The sequence below is a fragment of the Zingiber officinale genome, chromosome 6B (genome assembly GCF_018446385.1).
Source record: "Zingiber officinale cultivar Zhangliang chromosome 6B, Zo_v1.1, whole genome shotgun sequence".
Classification (NCBI taxonomy): Eukaryota; Viridiplantae; Streptophyta; class Magnoliopsida; order Zingiberales; family Zingiberaceae; genus Zingiber; species Zingiber officinale.
The window spans coordinates 36031203-36050589 of NC_055996.1; the positions used below are offsets into that span (position 1 = coordinate 36031203).

A 19387-nucleotide genomic window follows, 5' to 3' on the forward strand; every position below is an offset into this window, starting at 1 on the left:
TGACACCCCAAAGATCGAACCTTGAACCTCTCAACCACGAAATCATGTGCCCCGAGCTGTGCTACGCCCTAGGGACACTTTTGCTCAACCTCAAGCTTGGCCTCACTGTGGCTACAGGAGCATGCAGAGAGAGAGAGAGGGGAACCGCTCTCTTCGACTGTAGCTCCGATCGGGACATTGCAGGGACCACTCTCTTCGATTGCAGCTCCGCTCGACAAGCTCCTTGGATCTTCCCTCTCCGACATTGGTTTCGCCCGCGGGCAGCATCCTTGGGAGGTCTGTTAGGTGGCGTCTTCAAGGAGACCGACATTGGTGAGCGGTTCACTGATTCCATTATTGCGATCAACCGATTGTATTTTGGTTGTTGGCAGGATGAGAAGTAAGAGGAAGATGATGAAATTGGAGAAATTCGACATCTCTATTTTGAATCCTGTTGTGAATCGAAGGTTTCGTGTCAATTGATCTCAATTTGCTTAGAATGTTGAGAAGTTTGGCGAGGATAAGAAAAGAGGTCAATTTTTCACGGACTCGATGCCACCGACTCTTCAAGCGAGGAGGAAGATGCAAACCATAACAATGGACCTGAGAAAAAAAAGATGAGTTACTTTCATGATTCTCCTAGTACCGGAAGGAGGTATCACACTTAACTTGGAGCTGATGGAAAGGGTGTTTGTCTTGAAGGAGTGAGAGGAGGTGGCAATGACCGAATCGACTTTGAAATAGGGAAGCTTGCTCGGTGCTACAAGTAGAGTGCTCTAGTGAAGAGTCCCGTAGAAGGCAAAGGGGATTTTGAGATGACTCACTCTCTCGCTTCCGTCCGCTTGCTTCTGCCCATTTTTGAGAGGATGAAAAATAGAAATAAATCATCATGGAAAATCCATCCTTTGTTTTATATATATACAAGGAAAAGTAATCCATTCCTTTGCATGTTTGTTTATCTTGATAGAGGAAAGTCGATATATGCGACATAATTTTGTAAATTAAATATGCTACATGCCTCATTTTATAGGTACATAGTGTAATTTTGTGAGTTAAAAGAGAGTACATATATCATTTTTTTTATATATAGTATAATTTTATGAATGAAAAGAGATACATGCGTTATTTTTTTTCATCCGTGCTTTCTATCTGATTTTGAGATGATTAATTTTAATTTAAAATTATCCATTTATCTAAATATTTTAATGAAGTAAATCATAAAAATTCTTCTACTATGATTTTTTTTTTTTTTTTTTTTTTTTAATTTTACTTTCTCTCTCTCTCTCCCAAGTAAACCTAAACTGATGAGCCCTGATCTCAGCGTGGTTTTGTTTTACGGTGTGATGTATCATCAAGATAACACAACTTCCAAACCGAGCAAAGTCGTGCAAGGTCAGAACTATGCGGAGCAAAAAAAAGTCATAACTTAAACTACGGAGGTCGACCGCAAGAGGTATTTCCGTAATATATCGATACTATAAGGGTTAAAATAAAATTTCATCGAACAGCCATTCAATCAGACACTTCGTGTGCGGTACGACGCGCAATACCCAAGCCGAAAGGTAAGAATCCAGAACCTTCTTTATCCCTCTTCCTTCCCTTCGTCAAGTTCCGTTCGGTTCGACAAAAGCAATTCCCTCTCCTCTCCAATCCGACCCAAAGCTTCCCTTATTTTCGCATCCCCTTCCTCAATATACTTTTCTTTTGCTTCCCTATATGGCCGTGGAGGATGCCGTCCCTGTCGCATTAGTGCAGCACACATCGGCTCCGGCAGAGCCGTCTCCTCCCCCCAAGAAGCAGCGGAGGGGCTTTCTCTCTAGGCTTTGGCGCGGAATCTTCGGGCGGGGGAAGGAAGACTACGAGAAGCGGCTGCAGTACCTGTCCAAGGAGGAGGCTGCAGTGCACTCGCGATTGAAGCGGCGGGCGCAGACTTCCCGCCGGATCGTCCGCAATCTTGTCGTTCTTTCCGTCCTATTGGAGGTGGATCTTTCTTTCCGATATTCTGGTGTTATTTTGGCCAGATCTGTGTTTTGGATTGTAGATCCTGGTTAATTCTGGATGGAATGAAGCATGTAGTTGCGCATTGGTGTGTAACTTATGATGGTAGATCATGAGCGGGAGTTGAACGATTTGTCTCCGGTTTGTGTGAGGTTAGAAGAGTATGTGTGCCTGAAACAAATATAGTCTGGCAGAGCGTCTGGCTCTACGTGTGATCTAGCTTGAGGAATTAGAGACCGTTAGATTCTTGCATTTACAGAATGACGACTTATGTTCACTCCCTAGAAGTAGTTGTTTTATCCCCTGGTCGTCTGAAGGGAGTTTTCTTCTGACCTTTTGAACTGGTTTCGTGTAAGTTTCCAAGTCCAGGTTGTTTACGCTCTAATGTGGCCAAGCCAGAACATAAGTTGGTGATTTGTATTCGGCAGTTAAGCTTGTCTAATTCCGTTTTGTCAGATATCAGTTAGTCTTATATATTTGTTTTAAACTAGAGTAAATTGGTTGAGATAATGTGGACATGCTCAAAGGAGATCACTTTAGGTAGAAGAGTTGAACTAATTAGAATGGAAAATAGAGGGAAACAAAAGAAAATCTTAGCTAATGGAATAAAAGATGATTTGTAATGAATTTTCATTATTGCTTGTGAGATAGATTTGCACGGACCTAAATGAATAACCACACCATATATTAGTTAGGAAAATTACATCTTGATGATGTACTTTCCTTAGAAACTGAACTTGTCTCTATTGAAAAATTTTCAGGGATCAGTTAGTTAGTCCACATAATTTCAACTTTGATATTGTTACTATTTGTCTCGATAATCAATTATCTAATAGATTGGTTGATTTTCCATGTTACATTTGTGGACTTATAACATTCTTAACAAAGTAACTCAATTAACTGACTAGATCAAGTTGAGTCTTTGGTGAATCTTGGATGATCAGCCTTATTTTGAATCCTCATTCAGTTTAGATTGCCATTTTAATTTGAGCACTAGGAGCAGAGTCTAGTATCACAGATCTTAGCAACATTAATACAAGGCATGATGGATGTTGGATAGTTTTGTTTGCACTTTTCTTATGTAGAACACTAGCGTGCAAGCTTTTATATGTACGTAGTATATTTTTGTTTGATGTGACATTTGTTTATACTTTGTTGAAGTTTAGTGCTTTCATCATTATTTTACATTACAATATCTTGTGGAGGATTAATTTTTACCCTAGTGATGGAAACATGTATAAATTAGGATATGACTTTAACACAATGATAGTTAGCTTTCCTAAGTGGATAGTTACTGTATATAAGGTGACACATTTTTTTTTGTTTTAAAATTCTGTTATTTAAACTTTAAGGCCATTTAGAGTTATTTGGGTGTTTGTTTGAGTTTGTTTAGGAGCTTGTAAGAGTTTTTTTTGAGATAACCCATTCGTACTTTTACAAAGAACCAATCCTAATACTGGTTTTATAAAAGGGGCTAGGATCTCTTGTATGAATTCATCTTTTGTCAATATTATTTTTCCTCTTTGGTGGAATTTGAGTTAGTCTTGATGTTGCGTCAAGTGGTGTCAAAGCCATAATTTCCATTCAGTTTGTTGGAACAATGTCCCACCTATTCGTATTACTCTCTTCTCCGTGCCTTGCCATCACTATCTCTGCATCCTTTTGTAATCAAAGTCAACTTCCCACTATCGTTGCTTGGGTGATGGGTATGTTGTGCGAGACTAGCACAACATTGGGTCACATTCTACCTTAGCTCGAGTCGACCTTCATGCCCCCTTTTCTGTGAACCAAGAGCTTGTAAATGCGTGCGCTAATCCGTGCAGCTCATGAAATTGGAAATTGGTTCCTTGGTTGCCATCGCATCACCAAGCAAATTTGAAATCTAGGATAACAAGTGTGCTGACACATTTAGTTTAGTACTCATCCTATACAAGATGGAAACTACATTAATATGTTTTGAACACTGTAAGGATGAAAGGCATCTAAGGTAGGAATCATCATGATTTAGCTAGCTTTATGATTAAGAATGATTGCCTATTTATGGACACTCATTTATGAAAGGATAACTAATGCCCATGTCCTCAAACATCTTAACCATCCTAAATTATTCAAGGTACCTTGTGATGCATTAGGATATGTATTAGAGGGAACATAAACTTAGAAAGGCACCCTGTTATTTTCTTCAGTGAGAAATTTCAAAAGTCTTGACAACACTGCTCCACATTTGATAAGAGTTTTAAGCTATTATCTAAACTTTGTTTCATTTGTCTCAAATAAAGTTAAGCACCAAAACATGCCAAACATGCTAAGTGAGATTAATTCCTCCAAGAGTATACTTTTATCTGGCTTACAAACTTAGAAAGGACAACAAGTGTGCTAACGCATTTAGTTGAGTAGTTGTCATCCTATACAAGATGAAAACTACATAAATACGATTTGACCACCTTAAGGATGAAGTACAGATAGGAATCATCATAATTTAGTTGGCTTTATGATTAAGAATAATTATATATTTGTGGGCACTCATTTATATGCTTTGTAAACGACACTTAGGGTCTTTTTAATGTAGGAGTCAACATAAAAGGTCTCCTAGGGCATTTTTGAAAAGACAAGTGTCATCCTTGAGATGAACCAAGGTTAGGATCATGTAACAATGTTATATGTGTTAGATAACTAAGAAAAACCTAGGCCTCTATACATCCTTACCACTTCCTCAACAGAAACAGAAAGGTCTTAGCATTAACCTTGCTTTAAGATTCCCTACTGTTGCGGATAGTGTTTCTTAAATTTTATCCTAATTTGCTAATAATGGTTTTGTAAACCATTCTATGGATAAAAGCCTATTTGAGATTGTATATGAAGGTCTTAAGCTTGTTACCCTTTCAATAGTTTTTTTTACCAACTATTTCCTTACCTAATATCTTCCACCCTCCTTAATTAGCTGAGAAGTTTTTTTATATGTATTTAAGATACATAGCAATGTTAAGAGAAAATCTACACTAAGTAATGAATTTTGTAAAATTCATGTAAATGCACATCGTAAACAAAAGGAATACAATGTAGTATATTGTAGGATATTGTGTTTATTGACATTCACACTAAGTGATATCTCAAGAACTCCCACAAGAAGCTTTATGCTCGATCTGCTAGTTTTTTTAGTATTGTGAGAATGATATATCCTAATACATATATTATTGAAATTGAACATTAGTTTACTTTTCAATATAAAGGATCTAGTATCTTATCAAGGATATTCAATTTCCCTTCTTTGTTAGTTGATATTCCACAGCTAGTACTCCAACACTTCAGTGTCGGGTCTTCCTTGTTATAGTTGACCTATATGATTGATGGTTGTTGATATGCAAACAATCCTAGCTCCCCACGAAAGCACTAAAAAATATATGATATATTGGAAAAGACTACTATATATAAAAGATACATGGATCACAAAAGAGGAACTATAACACATCACACTAACGTACTTGCTGAGATTTAACAAGAGACGTAAGAACCATCTTCCACAAAGATACTCTGATTGTTCGCCTTGCTTGTAAGCTAGATGTCATAAAACTTGATGGAACATTCTGCTTTGTTACTAGGTGGAGAAAGATGCAATTTTTTAAAAAAGATTTTGTTATTGAAATTTCAAAAAAGTTGTTTAGATTTATTTGGGTGATTGTTAGAATTTGGTTTGCATTTATTTGTGAATTTGTTAGTGTTTATTAGGACAACCTAAGTTACATTTTTACAAAGAATTAGTTCTAATATTGGTTTCTAAAAAAGGTTAGGATCCCTTGTATGAATTCACTGTTAATACTATTTTTCCTCTTTCATGAAATTTGGTTGTTTTGCATCAGAAGTTTTAGCATATTTTTGAGATCTTCATACAAAAAATGTGAAATTTAAAATTGACCACTTAAGTTTGATAATAGACTATAGATGAATGGGCTCATTAGGAGAGATACTAAAATCTTTCTATTCCTGCGTAGCTTACAAGCACCATAAATTGAGGTTCGTAGGCCCACTCAGTTGAAATAAGGGTCTGTAGCTTTTTTCTTGCTCTCGTATTCAACATATTTTATGGCCAATTTTCTTAAAACCTTAGATTATAATATTTGGAAAATAATTTTCAACTATTTGAATTTTAGCATAGTACTTGTTACAGTTGGTCAGTGTTAAAATTGAAGCATTTCAATTAGTGTTTTATTAAATTCACCAGAGAACCTTAAAACCTACTATTTTGTTATCCATTTTTTAGTAGGTTAGTGAAGAAAAGATTCATGTTTCTGTGATGATTTTCGATTCAAGTATTGGCAATTGACTTTGTTGAAGTCATAAGAAGTTTGACTTGAAGCGTGAAATGGTAGGATTAATCGGAAAGTAAACTTGACATTGTATGCCTCATATAGTGGGGGTAAAAACACAATTGGAACTTATTCTAATGCACGTTTGCAATATTCTTAAGTTCTTACCGAGTCATGTTGAACTAATTTTTTATTGATTTTATTTCATATATCACAAAGATAAGTTTGTTGGATTGTGAGACATAGGGAGGGGTGAATAGATGTCATTCGAGCTCATTCTTGTTTCTGCAATGTTAGTTTGTAGAATGGAAAAATACAAAGCACTAGACAAGAATAGAAATACAAACTAATGTACAACACAAGCGTTTAACGTGGTTTGGCAGTCCCCTAGTTCCTATTCCACAGCACATGATCATTCAGGTGCATCACCCCTCGAAAGCACTACTAGTTTTCTCCTTCTTTGCCAACATTTGTAGGTGGAGAAATCTCTGACAATATCTTCTTACAATAAGGGAGATAAAGCACAAGAAGATTATAATAAGAGAGCACTTAAAAAGAACAAGAGTTTTGAGCACAAGAATTTAAATCCACAGGTTTCCCCTTTTCATTCCTGCGACTTCGCAAGTTCCTATATATAACCATAGCCATATAGCCTTTTTGTTTGTGATCAGGTGATTCATCCATGCCATTAATTGATTGGTTACTTGAATTCGTTAGCTCACATCAATCTATTGATATTGACTATTAGTCAAATATTGACTACCTCTTATGTATAGGTTTCATGATCATCACCTTTTGTACTTGTTAATATGTTCAATATTTTTTACATTGGTTATCATTGGACTCCTATGAGTAGTCAATTGACTGAAGCATCAGTCAACCGCCCAACGAACAAAAAGTTTGGTCATGAGTCGACTCCTTAGTCACCCGAAAACCCCTTTCAGTCAATTGCATCTCTAATTCCAACCACTTCTTAGGCTGAGTCCGTTCCTAAATTTAATCTCATTCGTTCCCTGTATACATATACACTCAAACTCCTTTTCACAAAGCTTACCCTTCGTATTAAAAGGCTCTATGCTTCTGCCTAGTACTTGGTCTTCCTAACCTAGTGGGACTTCATCTTCTTGCCTAGCATCTAGGCTTCCCGATGTGCGGGGTGACTAACATTCGATCTTTTTGACTTATTGGGACTTCATCTTATTGCACCTACAACACGTTATTTTGTTTTTTTTTGCACATGTATACTCAACTCACATGTGAGATCAATAAATATTTTCCTAACTTAAACATTGTCCAAATGTTAAATCACACGTAAACTACATGCATGGTCACACCAATCCATTACAATATTTGACAACCGGTTTAAGTTTAAACCATGTTTCATAAAAGCATTATAAAGACAAATTGCAATACAAATGATGCACAAACAATACTTCTAATCACTTCTCCCCCTCGACATACATGGCCCATGATTAAGGTAATGTTTTCTAACTTAAACTCATCATCTCTCCCCTTGGCCCATTGACATTGATAAAAATGAAGACACCTAACTACGCATCACAAGCATAATAATCCATTCATTTCTCCCCCTTGAGAATTAGTCGAATGCTCAACCTTAAGCTCTAGTGTTACCAACGATACTAAGTGTTTGCCAAGCATGGTATTTAGTCACAACATAAGTTCCTCCCCTTAATTTCACATTCTCCTTTAAATTGCACAAATAATAACTCTTTTAATCCATAAAAGAGTTGTTGAACACGCTTCCCTACTTCTTGGTAATTATATCAGGTACATGGGAATAGGGATGAATGCTCAAAAATCCATTTTCAGTTGAAAATAAAACACTGTACCTTTTTTGCAATTTGTGTGCTAGTCAACTGATAGACCTAGTGAGTCAAACTCATCCCAACATAGTTGACTCATTCCAACCTAATTGACTGCCATAAGTGATGCATAACTAGTGCTGTCTATTGAGGCCAAAAAACCATTTCAACCGTAAATTTAAAAATCTTTAAAAGTTCATGAGACATTATGAACACACTTGGTATATTATTATCTTTCTTTGAAAAAAATACATTTTTATGAAAATAAACAAATTTTCAAAATTAGCACAAAGTCAAGAACTATGAAAACTGTAATGTTTCGCGTCGAATTTTGTATTATCCAAGTGCTCCAGTTCAAAACTGGTTTCCTAGAGTTTTAAAAAAATATTTTGAAATTCATTTTGGATTGAAATTTTCAATTATCATCTTTGGGTTATATTTAGATGACTTGTACATAAGCTTTCCCACAATTATTTTTATGATTAATGTGTGTTGATTACACTTAGTTTATCTTGTTTAAACATACCAACAAATCAACCTTAAGTTGTGATAAGGCTTCAAGTGTCCTCTCTAAGCTAAGGTGATCATATAAGTCTATACTACAATCCCAATTAACACTCCTACCTAGGATTAATTGTTGCCATCATCCTTAGTCCAAATTACATGATATGAATTTATCATGACTTGATTAAAGCATATAATTCATCACATATATATAAATTAAACCAAATCAACACAAATTAAGCATGCTTAATCCTATCATTATTAATTCCTATCAATGTGCCCAAACCAATTTTGGCACACTTATGGATTTCTAGAGAATATATCAAACTCTCATCTTAGAATTCCTTTCTATGTAGTGTTGACATAAAACTCTAGCTAATTTTCCATCTTAATGCATAAACAAATCTTAAGTGTCTAAACACTCAAATTGACTTTTCCACTTATCCAAATTTATTTGACACACTCTAGAACCTTATAGGAGTAGGCTTATGACATTCATTTCCTAAGTATCCCAATTACACGAATATTCCTTCGAGGAGTCGACTTTGTCGCGGTTGAGATAACTCCTCTCCCAAAATAGATGACACATCCTATACCATTTAGCATGGCGGAATCACATTCTTTGGGATTCAATACCTATTGGAACTCCTTGGGGTTTTCAACGTACTCACAAGGGATAACCTCCCTTAATACCTTTTTAATAACTTTCTTAGGCTTCTTAGAAGCCTTAGCCTTGATGGTCTCATTAAGTTATTTCTATGGGACCTCCTTTGATATATTGGTAATAGATTTCTTTGACTTTGTTCCATAGTCAAAAGGAACCTTATGATAGGTTGACACACTATCATTTGACTTTGGTTTGTATCCTAGACCTTTTTTTTTGTTGGAAACCTAGGTCTTGCTTCTTAGATCCATTTGTCATTTTAATTGACCTCAACTTGATTTTTCTACTTTAACTCCCTAATTCTAGATTCTTTTTGCCTATCATGCCTTGATCTAGAATTAATCCTAAGAGCATCACTTTTTCTATTCTTATTATATAAAGGCACCTAGTGCACTAAGCCCTCACCAATGTGGGCCCCGGGGAAGGATTGGACCATATTGGATTTATTGTACTCAACTTTATCTTATAATAAGGTACATCATTCAATAAAGCAAAATTGCAAGATGATCATACCATAGGAGCCCCCCTTGTCTTGAGCTTCCTCTCCTTTGTTTCTTAGGTTGCCTTCGATTGGACCTTGGTTGTCGTAATGATCTTTGTCAATTCAACAGAAGCATACTATGTGCCCCTTCTCTTTTCGTACTATAGGTGTGACTTCTTTGGGTTTATCCTTAACCTTGGGAGCCACTTGGATCTTCTCCCTCACAAGCTAGGATATTATTCTTGCATTGTACCATTTTCCTACCATTAAAAGCATATTATATAAGTTTTGTTAATTAAATTCAATATACCTTTAAATGTTAGATCCTTAAGACTTAGAGAGGTAGAGCTGGAGCTCTCGTATTGCATACTCTTGGATGAAGAGGTCAATGGTTCCTCAACTTTTATCTCGGAGGTTGAGCTTCTCTCATCCTCCGACTCGTTCTAGAGCCAAAAAGGCTCTCCTGTAGGCTTTGTTTGTGCTGATAATGATTTTTAAATTTTTTTTTACTAACTTCGTCCATAATTCATGAGCATTCTTGTAGTCACCTATTCTGCATACTCTGCACAAAACATTGTTAGACAAAATTTTTAATTAACAAATTTATTATTCTATCATTTGCCTTAAATTGATTGATTTTCTCCTCGTTCCACTTTTCTCTGTTGAGAACTTTTCTCTTTTTGACCCTTAGAGTTTCAAAAACTCTTTTCTCAATGCAACGAATGTTCGATGTTGATTTGTGTGAAAGTCTCCATTCTCAACCTTCATTGAGAAAATCCTCCTACTCTAGAATGTGGAGAAATTCAAATATCAAAGCCAAATTTGTCTCTAAAATCCATCTTAGTTTCGGTTGATCTTGCATCTTCTTCTAAGCCATGCTTTATCGATGGTTAGTCTAACTAGAGCAACCTTGCTTTAATTCTAATTGTTAGATCGTGAGATGCGACTAAAGGGTGGAGGGTGCAGTGAGTAGACTACATTTGTGCTTGATCTTTTTTCCTGAATGTTAGTTTGCTAAGCGAAAACATACAAAACAATAGACGAACAGAATTACAAATTAATGCATAACACAAGAACACGAGTTTGACGTGCTTGTGGGCTCCTTTTCCATGGCCTATGATACTTCAAGTGGTTCATCACTTTGAAACACCACTAGTTTTCTCCTTCTTGGCCAACAACTAAAGGTGGATAAACCTCTTACAAATATCTTCTTAGAATAATGGAGATGATGCACAAAAAGATTACAACAAGAGAGAACTTAGAGAGAACAAGAGTTTTGAGCACTGCAAGCACAAGAATTTGAGTCTACATGTTCTCCCTTTCCATCCCGAGCCTTCACAAGCTCCTATATATAGCCATAGCCTTCATATTCAAATTTGTCTACGAAGTAACCTTTCAACCGGTTTCTTGTGTTCGTTAGCTAACGACACAGTAGTCGTTTTGGTTATTAGTTGAGTGATAAGTTCTTAGGTTTAGTTATCTTGACCATCGCCTTCTAGACTCATCAATTTAATGATTACAACTCTTTACAGGTTTTACTATTTGTTGTCAGATTGCTACGAGGAATGAGTTGACTATCCACCAAATAGAAATATTTTGATTGTTTATTTAGTCACGAGTCAACTCCTTAGTTGACTAACCAATCGAATGAAAAGTCCTCTCAATCAACTATGCTCTTAATCTAACCACTTCTAAGGTTGAGCCTTAAATCTAATCTCATTATTCATTCCCAGTATACATATACACGTCAACTCTTTCTGATAGAGATTACCTTGGTACCAAGGATTACCTTTGTGCCAAGAGGCTCCATGCTTTCGAGACTTCATCTTTTTGCTTGGCATCTTGTCTTCCTGACCTGTTGAGACTTTATCTTACCTTTATCTTAGTTCCGGACTTACTAAGACTCCATCTCGCCTAGCATCTAGTCTTTGAGACACACTGATACTTCATCTTGTTGCACCATGTCAAACTTTACTGTATTTGCATACATGGCAACAATTATTTTTCTAACTTAACCTTTGCCTAAACATGAAAAACCTTTTGCAAAGTTAACTAGATAACCAACTATAAAATATTAAATTTTAATTCAATGACTTCATATTGCTTGATTTATGCTTGGAAAACCAAGGGTTGAAGCTAGGAGAGATCAATTATCACTTCCGGAAGGCCCAATTACAAGACTGCGGGCAAAGCGTTTCAAGGAAGCACTAAATGGGCTAATCAAAAAATATTGGGCGGACTATGAGCAAGGAGAGACCAAGATAATCCCAACTGCTAGTTGTGGCCTAATCCACATAATCGGGCATAACCATCCATGACTCGGCCGTGCTTAATGAAAGAACGCTAATAAGCATGGGAACTCGTTCATGCATGAAGACTTAAGTATTTTAGATTGTTTAATGAAGCATGCGACTTGGGACTCTAATTGTGCATGCATTTATTTTGTTTTGGGTTCCTAGATAGCTTGCATGAGGCATGCCACATAGGGACTCTAATTGTGCATGCACTTATCTTGTACTTTTCCTTGTTCACTCCCATTAAGGGAGGGACATCTTAGTATGAAGGAACTTAGTTTTTGGTGAGATTGTGTGCTCTCTTAGTTCTTGAAAGGACTTTCTAAACTTATCGAGTTTACTCTCGTGGCGTTCAACCCATCGAAACTTATCACCCCGGGTGTGACGTTTCTTTCCATCGTAGGTTTGGTTCATGCCAATTCTTGGTTACGGGTGAAGACTCACACTCTTGTCATATAGTTCTTGGGGCTCTATCCATCTTTGTCTCGGGTTCCATCACATTTGTTGGTGGGGTTCATATCACTTTATCTTACCTTTATCTTAGTTCCGGACTTACTAAGACTCCATCTTGCCTAGCATCTAGTCTTTGAGACCCACTGATACTTCATCTTGTTGCACCATGCCAAACTTCACTGTATTTGCATACTTGGCAACAATTATTTTTCTAACTTAACCTTTGCCTAAATATGAAAATCATATGCAAAGTTAACTAGATAACCAAATATAAAATGTTAAATTTTAATTCAATGACTTCATATTCCTTGATTTATGCTTGGAAAACCAATTTTAAAGATTGTTTTTTTCAACGTGCAGTTTAGTGTCCAGATTTCTCTTTCACACTCACCTACACTTGTGTGCACCCATGTATATATTCTTCTTCAAGTTTATTTTTCACCTTTCGTTGCACTTCTATCATATGCTTTATTCAAATTCTTTTTTCCCTTTTGTTCCACCTTAATCATTTCATCTACCACTCCACCTTGGTTTTGCCCTGATGTTACCTTCTTTTCTCCCCCTGTTTTCCTTGCTACATTTGCGACTTGCTATTGCCTCTTTAGTGGCTTCTTCTTTACTTTCTATCAGCTGTAATCTGGATAATCCTGCCTTCTGGTTCCTAGGATCTGGGAAGGGATAGCAATGAGTCAAATTTTTTTAACTATCTGACTACCTGATCATCTGACAGGTTAAATTTTAATTTCTTGATTGAGTTTCCATTAATCAGTTCCACATTGACTTTCAGGTAGTATATGTCCATATGAACATTTGCTGGACATAGCACAGGCTTTATGAATTCATTAGATAATTACTAGTTCTGCACATAAATAAATAGTTCTAATTGAGGTTGTTAAAGGATTCAGTTACTCAGTAATCAAACTCCAGTTATTCGGCTAGAGTTAGTGCATATCTAGATAGAACTATGACTATCAGATTAATATGCACTAGGTATTGTCTGAGCTTTGCCACAAAGAATGTATTTTTAGCTGACATTTGCTAATATTTTTTTTTTAAAATAACAGTGTAAAATCCATGTATAGAATTTGGTAATCTTTTATTATTTATTTTTCTGCCTCTTGTATCTACTTGACTTGCTCTAAAAAGAGAACAATGGTGCTGCTATTGCATGTTGTTTTATGTTTCCTATTTTTTATTCCACAGTTGTGTTTCTGCTATGTCAGGAAATCTCTCTAAAGTTCAGTACACATGCATATTATTTTGATGATCCATTGGAATAGTTTTGCAAATATTTTATAGTTACTAATCCATGCACAATAACTTTAACAAAGCTTTTGATGTTTTGCCAGGTTGTAGCTGTCGTTTATGCTATCATGACAACTAGATATGCAGATCTGAGCTGGCAGATGAGGGCAATTCGAGTTCTACCTATGTTTGCTTTGCCTGTTTTATCTTCTGTTATCTATTCAACACTTGTAAGCTTCACGAGAATACGTAAATATCTCTGACTCTACACTTGAACATGATCTTCCTATTTCTCATATGTTTCTTCAATATAAAATTTTTAGAGCTTCCTTTGATAATGTTTCTTGCAACACAGCTTATGTTTGTTTTTCTTACTGTTTTTGTGCTCATAGTTATAGACAAGATGAGGCTGTTTGTGACACTCGTGACTTGTGATGACAAACAGCATCAGCATATGAGTGTAGATTCACTTGTAATTTTACTGCAGAAGGGAACTTTTAACACATTGTTACTGAAATTCCTCACATTCTAATTGGATATGAAAACATTCTGACAAGTTCTTGCTAGCTTTCAATTCTGTTTCTCCTCTACATTCGTATCCTGGCTTTTTCAGATCATTTCAATTAAAAATATAACAAATTACCCTGCAATTTCTGATATAAATTATGAAGCTATTTGAACAATTTAGAAAGTAACAAGGTTGACCTAGACATAGCTCTTAATTATTCAATCATTCATCTTCTTAGGAAACAGGCCGTGATTCTCCAAGATTTCAAGGTCCCTCTTATTTTCTGCAGTTTCTTTTCTAAATCAGTTTATGATTTGGTAAATGTTGCCTGACGTTGGAAGTTCTGTGGCCTAGTATTTGCTTGATATTTACTTTCAATTTTTGGACCATAACAATAGGGGATTTTTCTATTTGATGGCAATATTATCAAATTTGTTCACTAATTTGACAGAGTTAAATAATTTGGAGAACAATTTTACCTAGAAAGATTTGTGAAATTGACTTTCATCCTCCATGCCAACTTATAATTTATGGTTCTGCATTGTTACCAAAACATGGGTAGGCATAGTTTTATAGAAAATACAGTTGAATTAAGCAGCATACTCCAACAAATATAGCAGTTGTCTGCCTTTATGCTTGATTTCATAAAAAAATGGAGGCAAATCAAACAGAAACAATGTTAATTTGTGATGATTAATGAGAAAGTTCTATCTTTTCTGCCAGTTGATGTGTGGGCTACCTACTAGTTTGCAAAACTTTACTATCAGTGCATCTTGAGAACTAAGTATTTATCCATTTTGAAATCTGATGGTAAAATTTGAAACAATTGGATGTAAACTTTTTTTTTTACCATTAAAAGATGCAATATGAGATTAATTTATCAAGTGATTTCATTTTGTAATTCTAGCAATTTGCATTTCCCTGAAAATAAAACAACATTTCTCTTGTGGCTCTGTTTGTGAATTGAGTCTCTCTTATGTTAAAAGCATTAGATGCCTCAAGAGTAGTTTAATTATCATGTTTCTAAGTGGATTGTCTGCACTCACATGCAGTTGATCGCAAGGACCAGAAAACTCTGGAAAAGCTGCGAGCAGAGAGGAAAGCGAAGCTTGATGAACTCAAGGAAAGAACAAACTATTATGCGACACAACAACTTATTCAGGTAATTGGAATGATTTTAGGTCACAGCTTATTTCGTTGACCCTGATACATGGTAGGAAACAACCATGTTTGAGAATCACAGCTTAGAAAATCCTTCATTAATTAGATTAGATCCTGAAATTTTAGGTCACCTTTGGTAGGGTGGGATAGAATAGGAATGTTTTTTCTCCTCCATCATTTGATTCCAATGTTTAGATTGATAATTTTAGATAGAATAAGCTTTCCAAGAATACTCGTTCCATTCCACTCATTTTGAATTTGAGAGGAATGTTTGTTTTCCATCACCACTAAATATGACACTACTTACAATTTGAAATCTCAAATACAGATAAATGGGATAAATAGATTTGAATAACTAAACCTGAGATTGAACTTGTAGGATCATGTGGTACGCGTCATGAGTGAGGCAGGTTGGATTGATGAGAAGAACTTGGCTAGCAGGATGATCAGTGTTTTGAAAACCAAACCAGAATGGGACTGGTAATACTATTGGGTTGATAGTTTGACATATTGACCCAAAAAATAATGTCATAAATGTAATTTATATATTTTTTATATGTTTTAAATATTTCATAAATATATGAACATATTAAAAATACATAATGAATTATTTAAAATATACAAAGTTTTGATACTAAATCTTAATCGAAGCTTTTTACAATTAAAGCTAAACATGCCTGCACACACACACTATAGTAGAAAGCTAATGAGAAAACTATGGATAACTATAATAGCAATTAATTAGATTAAACTAAAAAAATAACTAGAATTCTAACAGAGACCTATCTATGGAAGCCCAAGTGCAGAAGCCCTATCATCAAACCATTGTTCTGGTTGACTGATTTTTGGTTTTGTAATCAGGTCTTTCCAATTTTGCTGGTTATGATATAGACCAACATTTGTGTAAGTCCAAGCCAGATTTGTTCTCATTTTTTTGGTTGGACCAAGATGCCTGGTCCAGTTTTTAAAACATTGGGATGGTCCAGGTGGGTAGACAGATTGAGTGGATTAGACCAAGTGAATCAAATAATAAATCAAGTGGGTCAAGCAGATAGGGATGCTATGATTAGATGGAGTGAACTGGATATGTTGGACGGATTAATGAGTTGAGTGTGCAGAGTGAACTAGGCAAGTAGATGGGGCAAAGCCTAGTGGATCAAGAAAAAGGGGACAAATTAGGCAAATTGGATGAGCTAGACATGTTCTTAGACTAGGAGTGAGTATGTTAAATTGGCCAGACATGCCAATATAGAATGAATCATTTGAATTGTCCATTCCATTAATGCAACCAAACAAAAGAATGAACTAGATCATTCCACTTATTATCTCATTCTATTTTCATTCTCCATTTCCAGTCCCTTTCTTTCTGTTCTATCCTACCATACATAGCCTTATGGAATATCCAACATGCTGAGTCCACTCAGTTCCATCATATGTAAAATGTGGCATGTTAATTGTAAAATCTACCATATGAAATATGGAGAAATGTTATCCCTATCTTCCTTTTCTGTGTTCTTTTGGTGCTTCGTACTGAAAATTGGCTGACTTTCAGAAATATGATCTCGATCCTGCTGCAAAGGCTGCAGCAGCAACATTTCTAGCATCAAAGTTGGGGGCTGACACTGGTCTGAAAATTTCTCTTGGAGACAAACTGAATACAAATCCTCTTGTAGAAAGCAATGATACAGAGCCTGTTCAAACCTCAGGGCTCAGGAATCGGAAACAACCACATGCAAGAAGCAATACAACTGGAAGTACCACTGCTACTACATGGGCAAGTGAATCTGATGAGGTTGGGACTGAACAGGAAATTGCAGCACAGACTCAGAAGGTTGTTGAGCACTACAATGGCTCTGGCTCCAATGATGGTGGTTGGGTTGCTCGATTAGCTGCATTACTTGTGGGTGAGGATCCTTCACAAAGTTATGCACTAATATGTGGCAACTGCCATATGCATAATGGTAAGGAGTGTGGATATGCTTGTGCTTCAGCTATATGTTATAACTGTGGATTTCAAAAGCTGTCAGTTCTAGCAAAGCTGAACGAGTCTGGTGTTGCTATATATTTATTTTATTTCTGCAGGACTTGCTCGGAAAGAGGATTTTCCTCAGATAACATACTACTGTCCTCATTGCCATGCCTTGAATACATCTGGACAATCAGCGGAGTTGACCAGGGGCATTCCATCCTCTACAGTTGAACAGAATTCTGGTGAAAATGCTGCAAAGAATGATTTTACAAGCAGCATAAAAAAAGTTCCTGATGAGCCATTAGATGACCACCAGGATGAGGACAAAGCATCTACCTCCCCAAAAGCTAGTTCATAAGTATGGTTTATAAACACTCGTGGCTGCACTCTGTTCCTTCGTTTGTAGTTGATGGACAACTGCATCTTATAATGTACCATACAACCAAAAGTGTATATTTTACGGAAAGTGCCATTTCGACGTTAGGGGTAATCATTTTGAGGTATCTGCAGCAATGTCAGTTCGAGTTTCCCCGAGTTAGATCAGATTTTATCCCACAGCAGTTAGTTAAATTTCATGTGCTCTCTGAATTGAACAAGTTTCATCCTTCTGTTTGAGAGGTAATTAAGATTTCAAACTAAATCTCCTACATCCTTTCGAAAATTTTAAATACAATATTGTACTAAATCTCCTTCTTTAATATCATTTATCAGTGCAACAAATATAAGAGACCGATTATAACTTTTAGCCTCCGGACAATGGTGGAGTGGGTTAATTGAATATTTAAGGGTTAGAATTTTAATTGTGGTATATTGTAGGAATTTTTTTTTTTCCGTGGGATGACAATTTTAAAAATGCTTGGACTGGGCATGGATGAGTTGTGGCTCATGAAATTTTTTTTGTATGATTGGACTGATCATTCCCTCTCAAATTCCAACGATAATTTGTCTAAGATTATTAAAGCAATAAAAAAGAAAAATAAGAAGCATTAAGAGTGATATATGTTGAATCAAAGAGATTGAAAGAGATTATTATTATAGTAAATTTGTATAAAAAAAATATGGAACTCTCACATCAGCAGCCTCTCGAGAACCGATTTCACGGATATGAAAGGAGGTAAATATAAGTATATAGTTTAAAGCACATAGTAAATTTGTATAAAAATATTCATGCGTATTAATCAAACAAAAACTATTATTACAATTTAAACACTCTTGATCCACTCAATGAATGAGATTCTAATTGCTTTTATAAATTGTTAACATTAACTTTAATAGCTTTTTCTAAAAATATTAAATAATTTTTTAATTTATCTAATAAATTTCTAATGGACCTTTTTTTAAAAAAAATTATTCTAATCCAATTCAAATAATCCATACTTTATCTAAAAAATTATAATTGATCTTTTTAAAAAGTTATCCTAATAAAACTCTAGTTATCTCAAAAAATAAGAAGACCAAGAGGTGGTGATTCTTGAATACTCTTTTTACCGACTACTCTCTCTTAGTGTATATTTGTATATCATGTTAGATTGCCTTTTGAAGTCTTCAAACTTTGCACCATTAAGTCTTTATGAATTTGTCTGAAATTTGGTCTTCGATCTCCATTCTTTGCTTCAGAATGTCTCTTCATGTATCTGGTTTTGAATTCTAATTTTTAGGTCCTGGTTTTTAGATTTTTTTTTTTTTTTTTTGCATTTTAGTTTCTGTTTTCTATTCAGGGTCATGGATTTTTAGGTTTTGGGTTTCAATTGTTTGCTATTGAGTTTTTAACTTTTGGGTAATGAGTTCTGGATTTTCGATTCTCATTTCTAGTTTTATTTTTAGATTCTAGTTTATTTTGGATTTTAGTTCTTTTTTGCATTCCTGTTCTATTCTTGCTAGTGGTTCTATATTGGATTATGATTCTGTTTTAGGTTCTAGTTCTATTATGAGTTGTGGTTCTGTTTTCAATTGTGGTTTTGTTTTGAGTTATACTTCTATTTGGATTCTAGTTCTGTTCTGGGT

At 35.4% G+C, this 19387-nt stretch overlaps 1 protein-coding gene across 1 annotated transcript; it reads left to right on the forward strand.

Annotated features, from left to right (window-relative positions):
• The first annotated feature begins 1535 nt into the window (after positions 1 to 1535).
• On the forward strand, positions 1536 to 17979 carry LOC121992360 (uncharacterized protein At2g24330-like). The gene is made up of 5 exons (XM_042546679.1): positions 1536 to 1959; positions 13850 to 13994; positions 15306 to 15415; positions 16967 to 17375; positions 17497 to 17979. The coding sequence occupies exons 1-5, from the start codon at positions 1696 to 1698 to the stop codon at positions 17739 to 17741; spliced, it is 1173 nt and encodes a 390-aa protein (XP_042402613.1). The 5' UTR covers positions 1536 to 1695; the 3' UTR covers positions 17742 to 17979.
• Positions 17980 to 19387: the final 1408 nt, after the last annotated feature.

Coding starts and splice junctions, on each gene's coding strand:
- LOC121992360 (XM_042546679.1), top strand. CDS start 1,696: ATGGCCGTGGAGGATGCCGTCCCTGTCGCATTAGTGCAGCACACATCG. Junction 1,960..13,849: donor TTCTTTCCGTCCTATTGGAG/GTGGATCTTTCT, acceptor ATGTTTTGCCAG/GTTGTAGCTGTCGTTTATGC. Junction 15,416..16,966: donor CGACACAACAACTTATTCAG/GTAATTGGAATG, acceptor GCTGACTTTCAG/AAATATGATCTCGATCCTGC.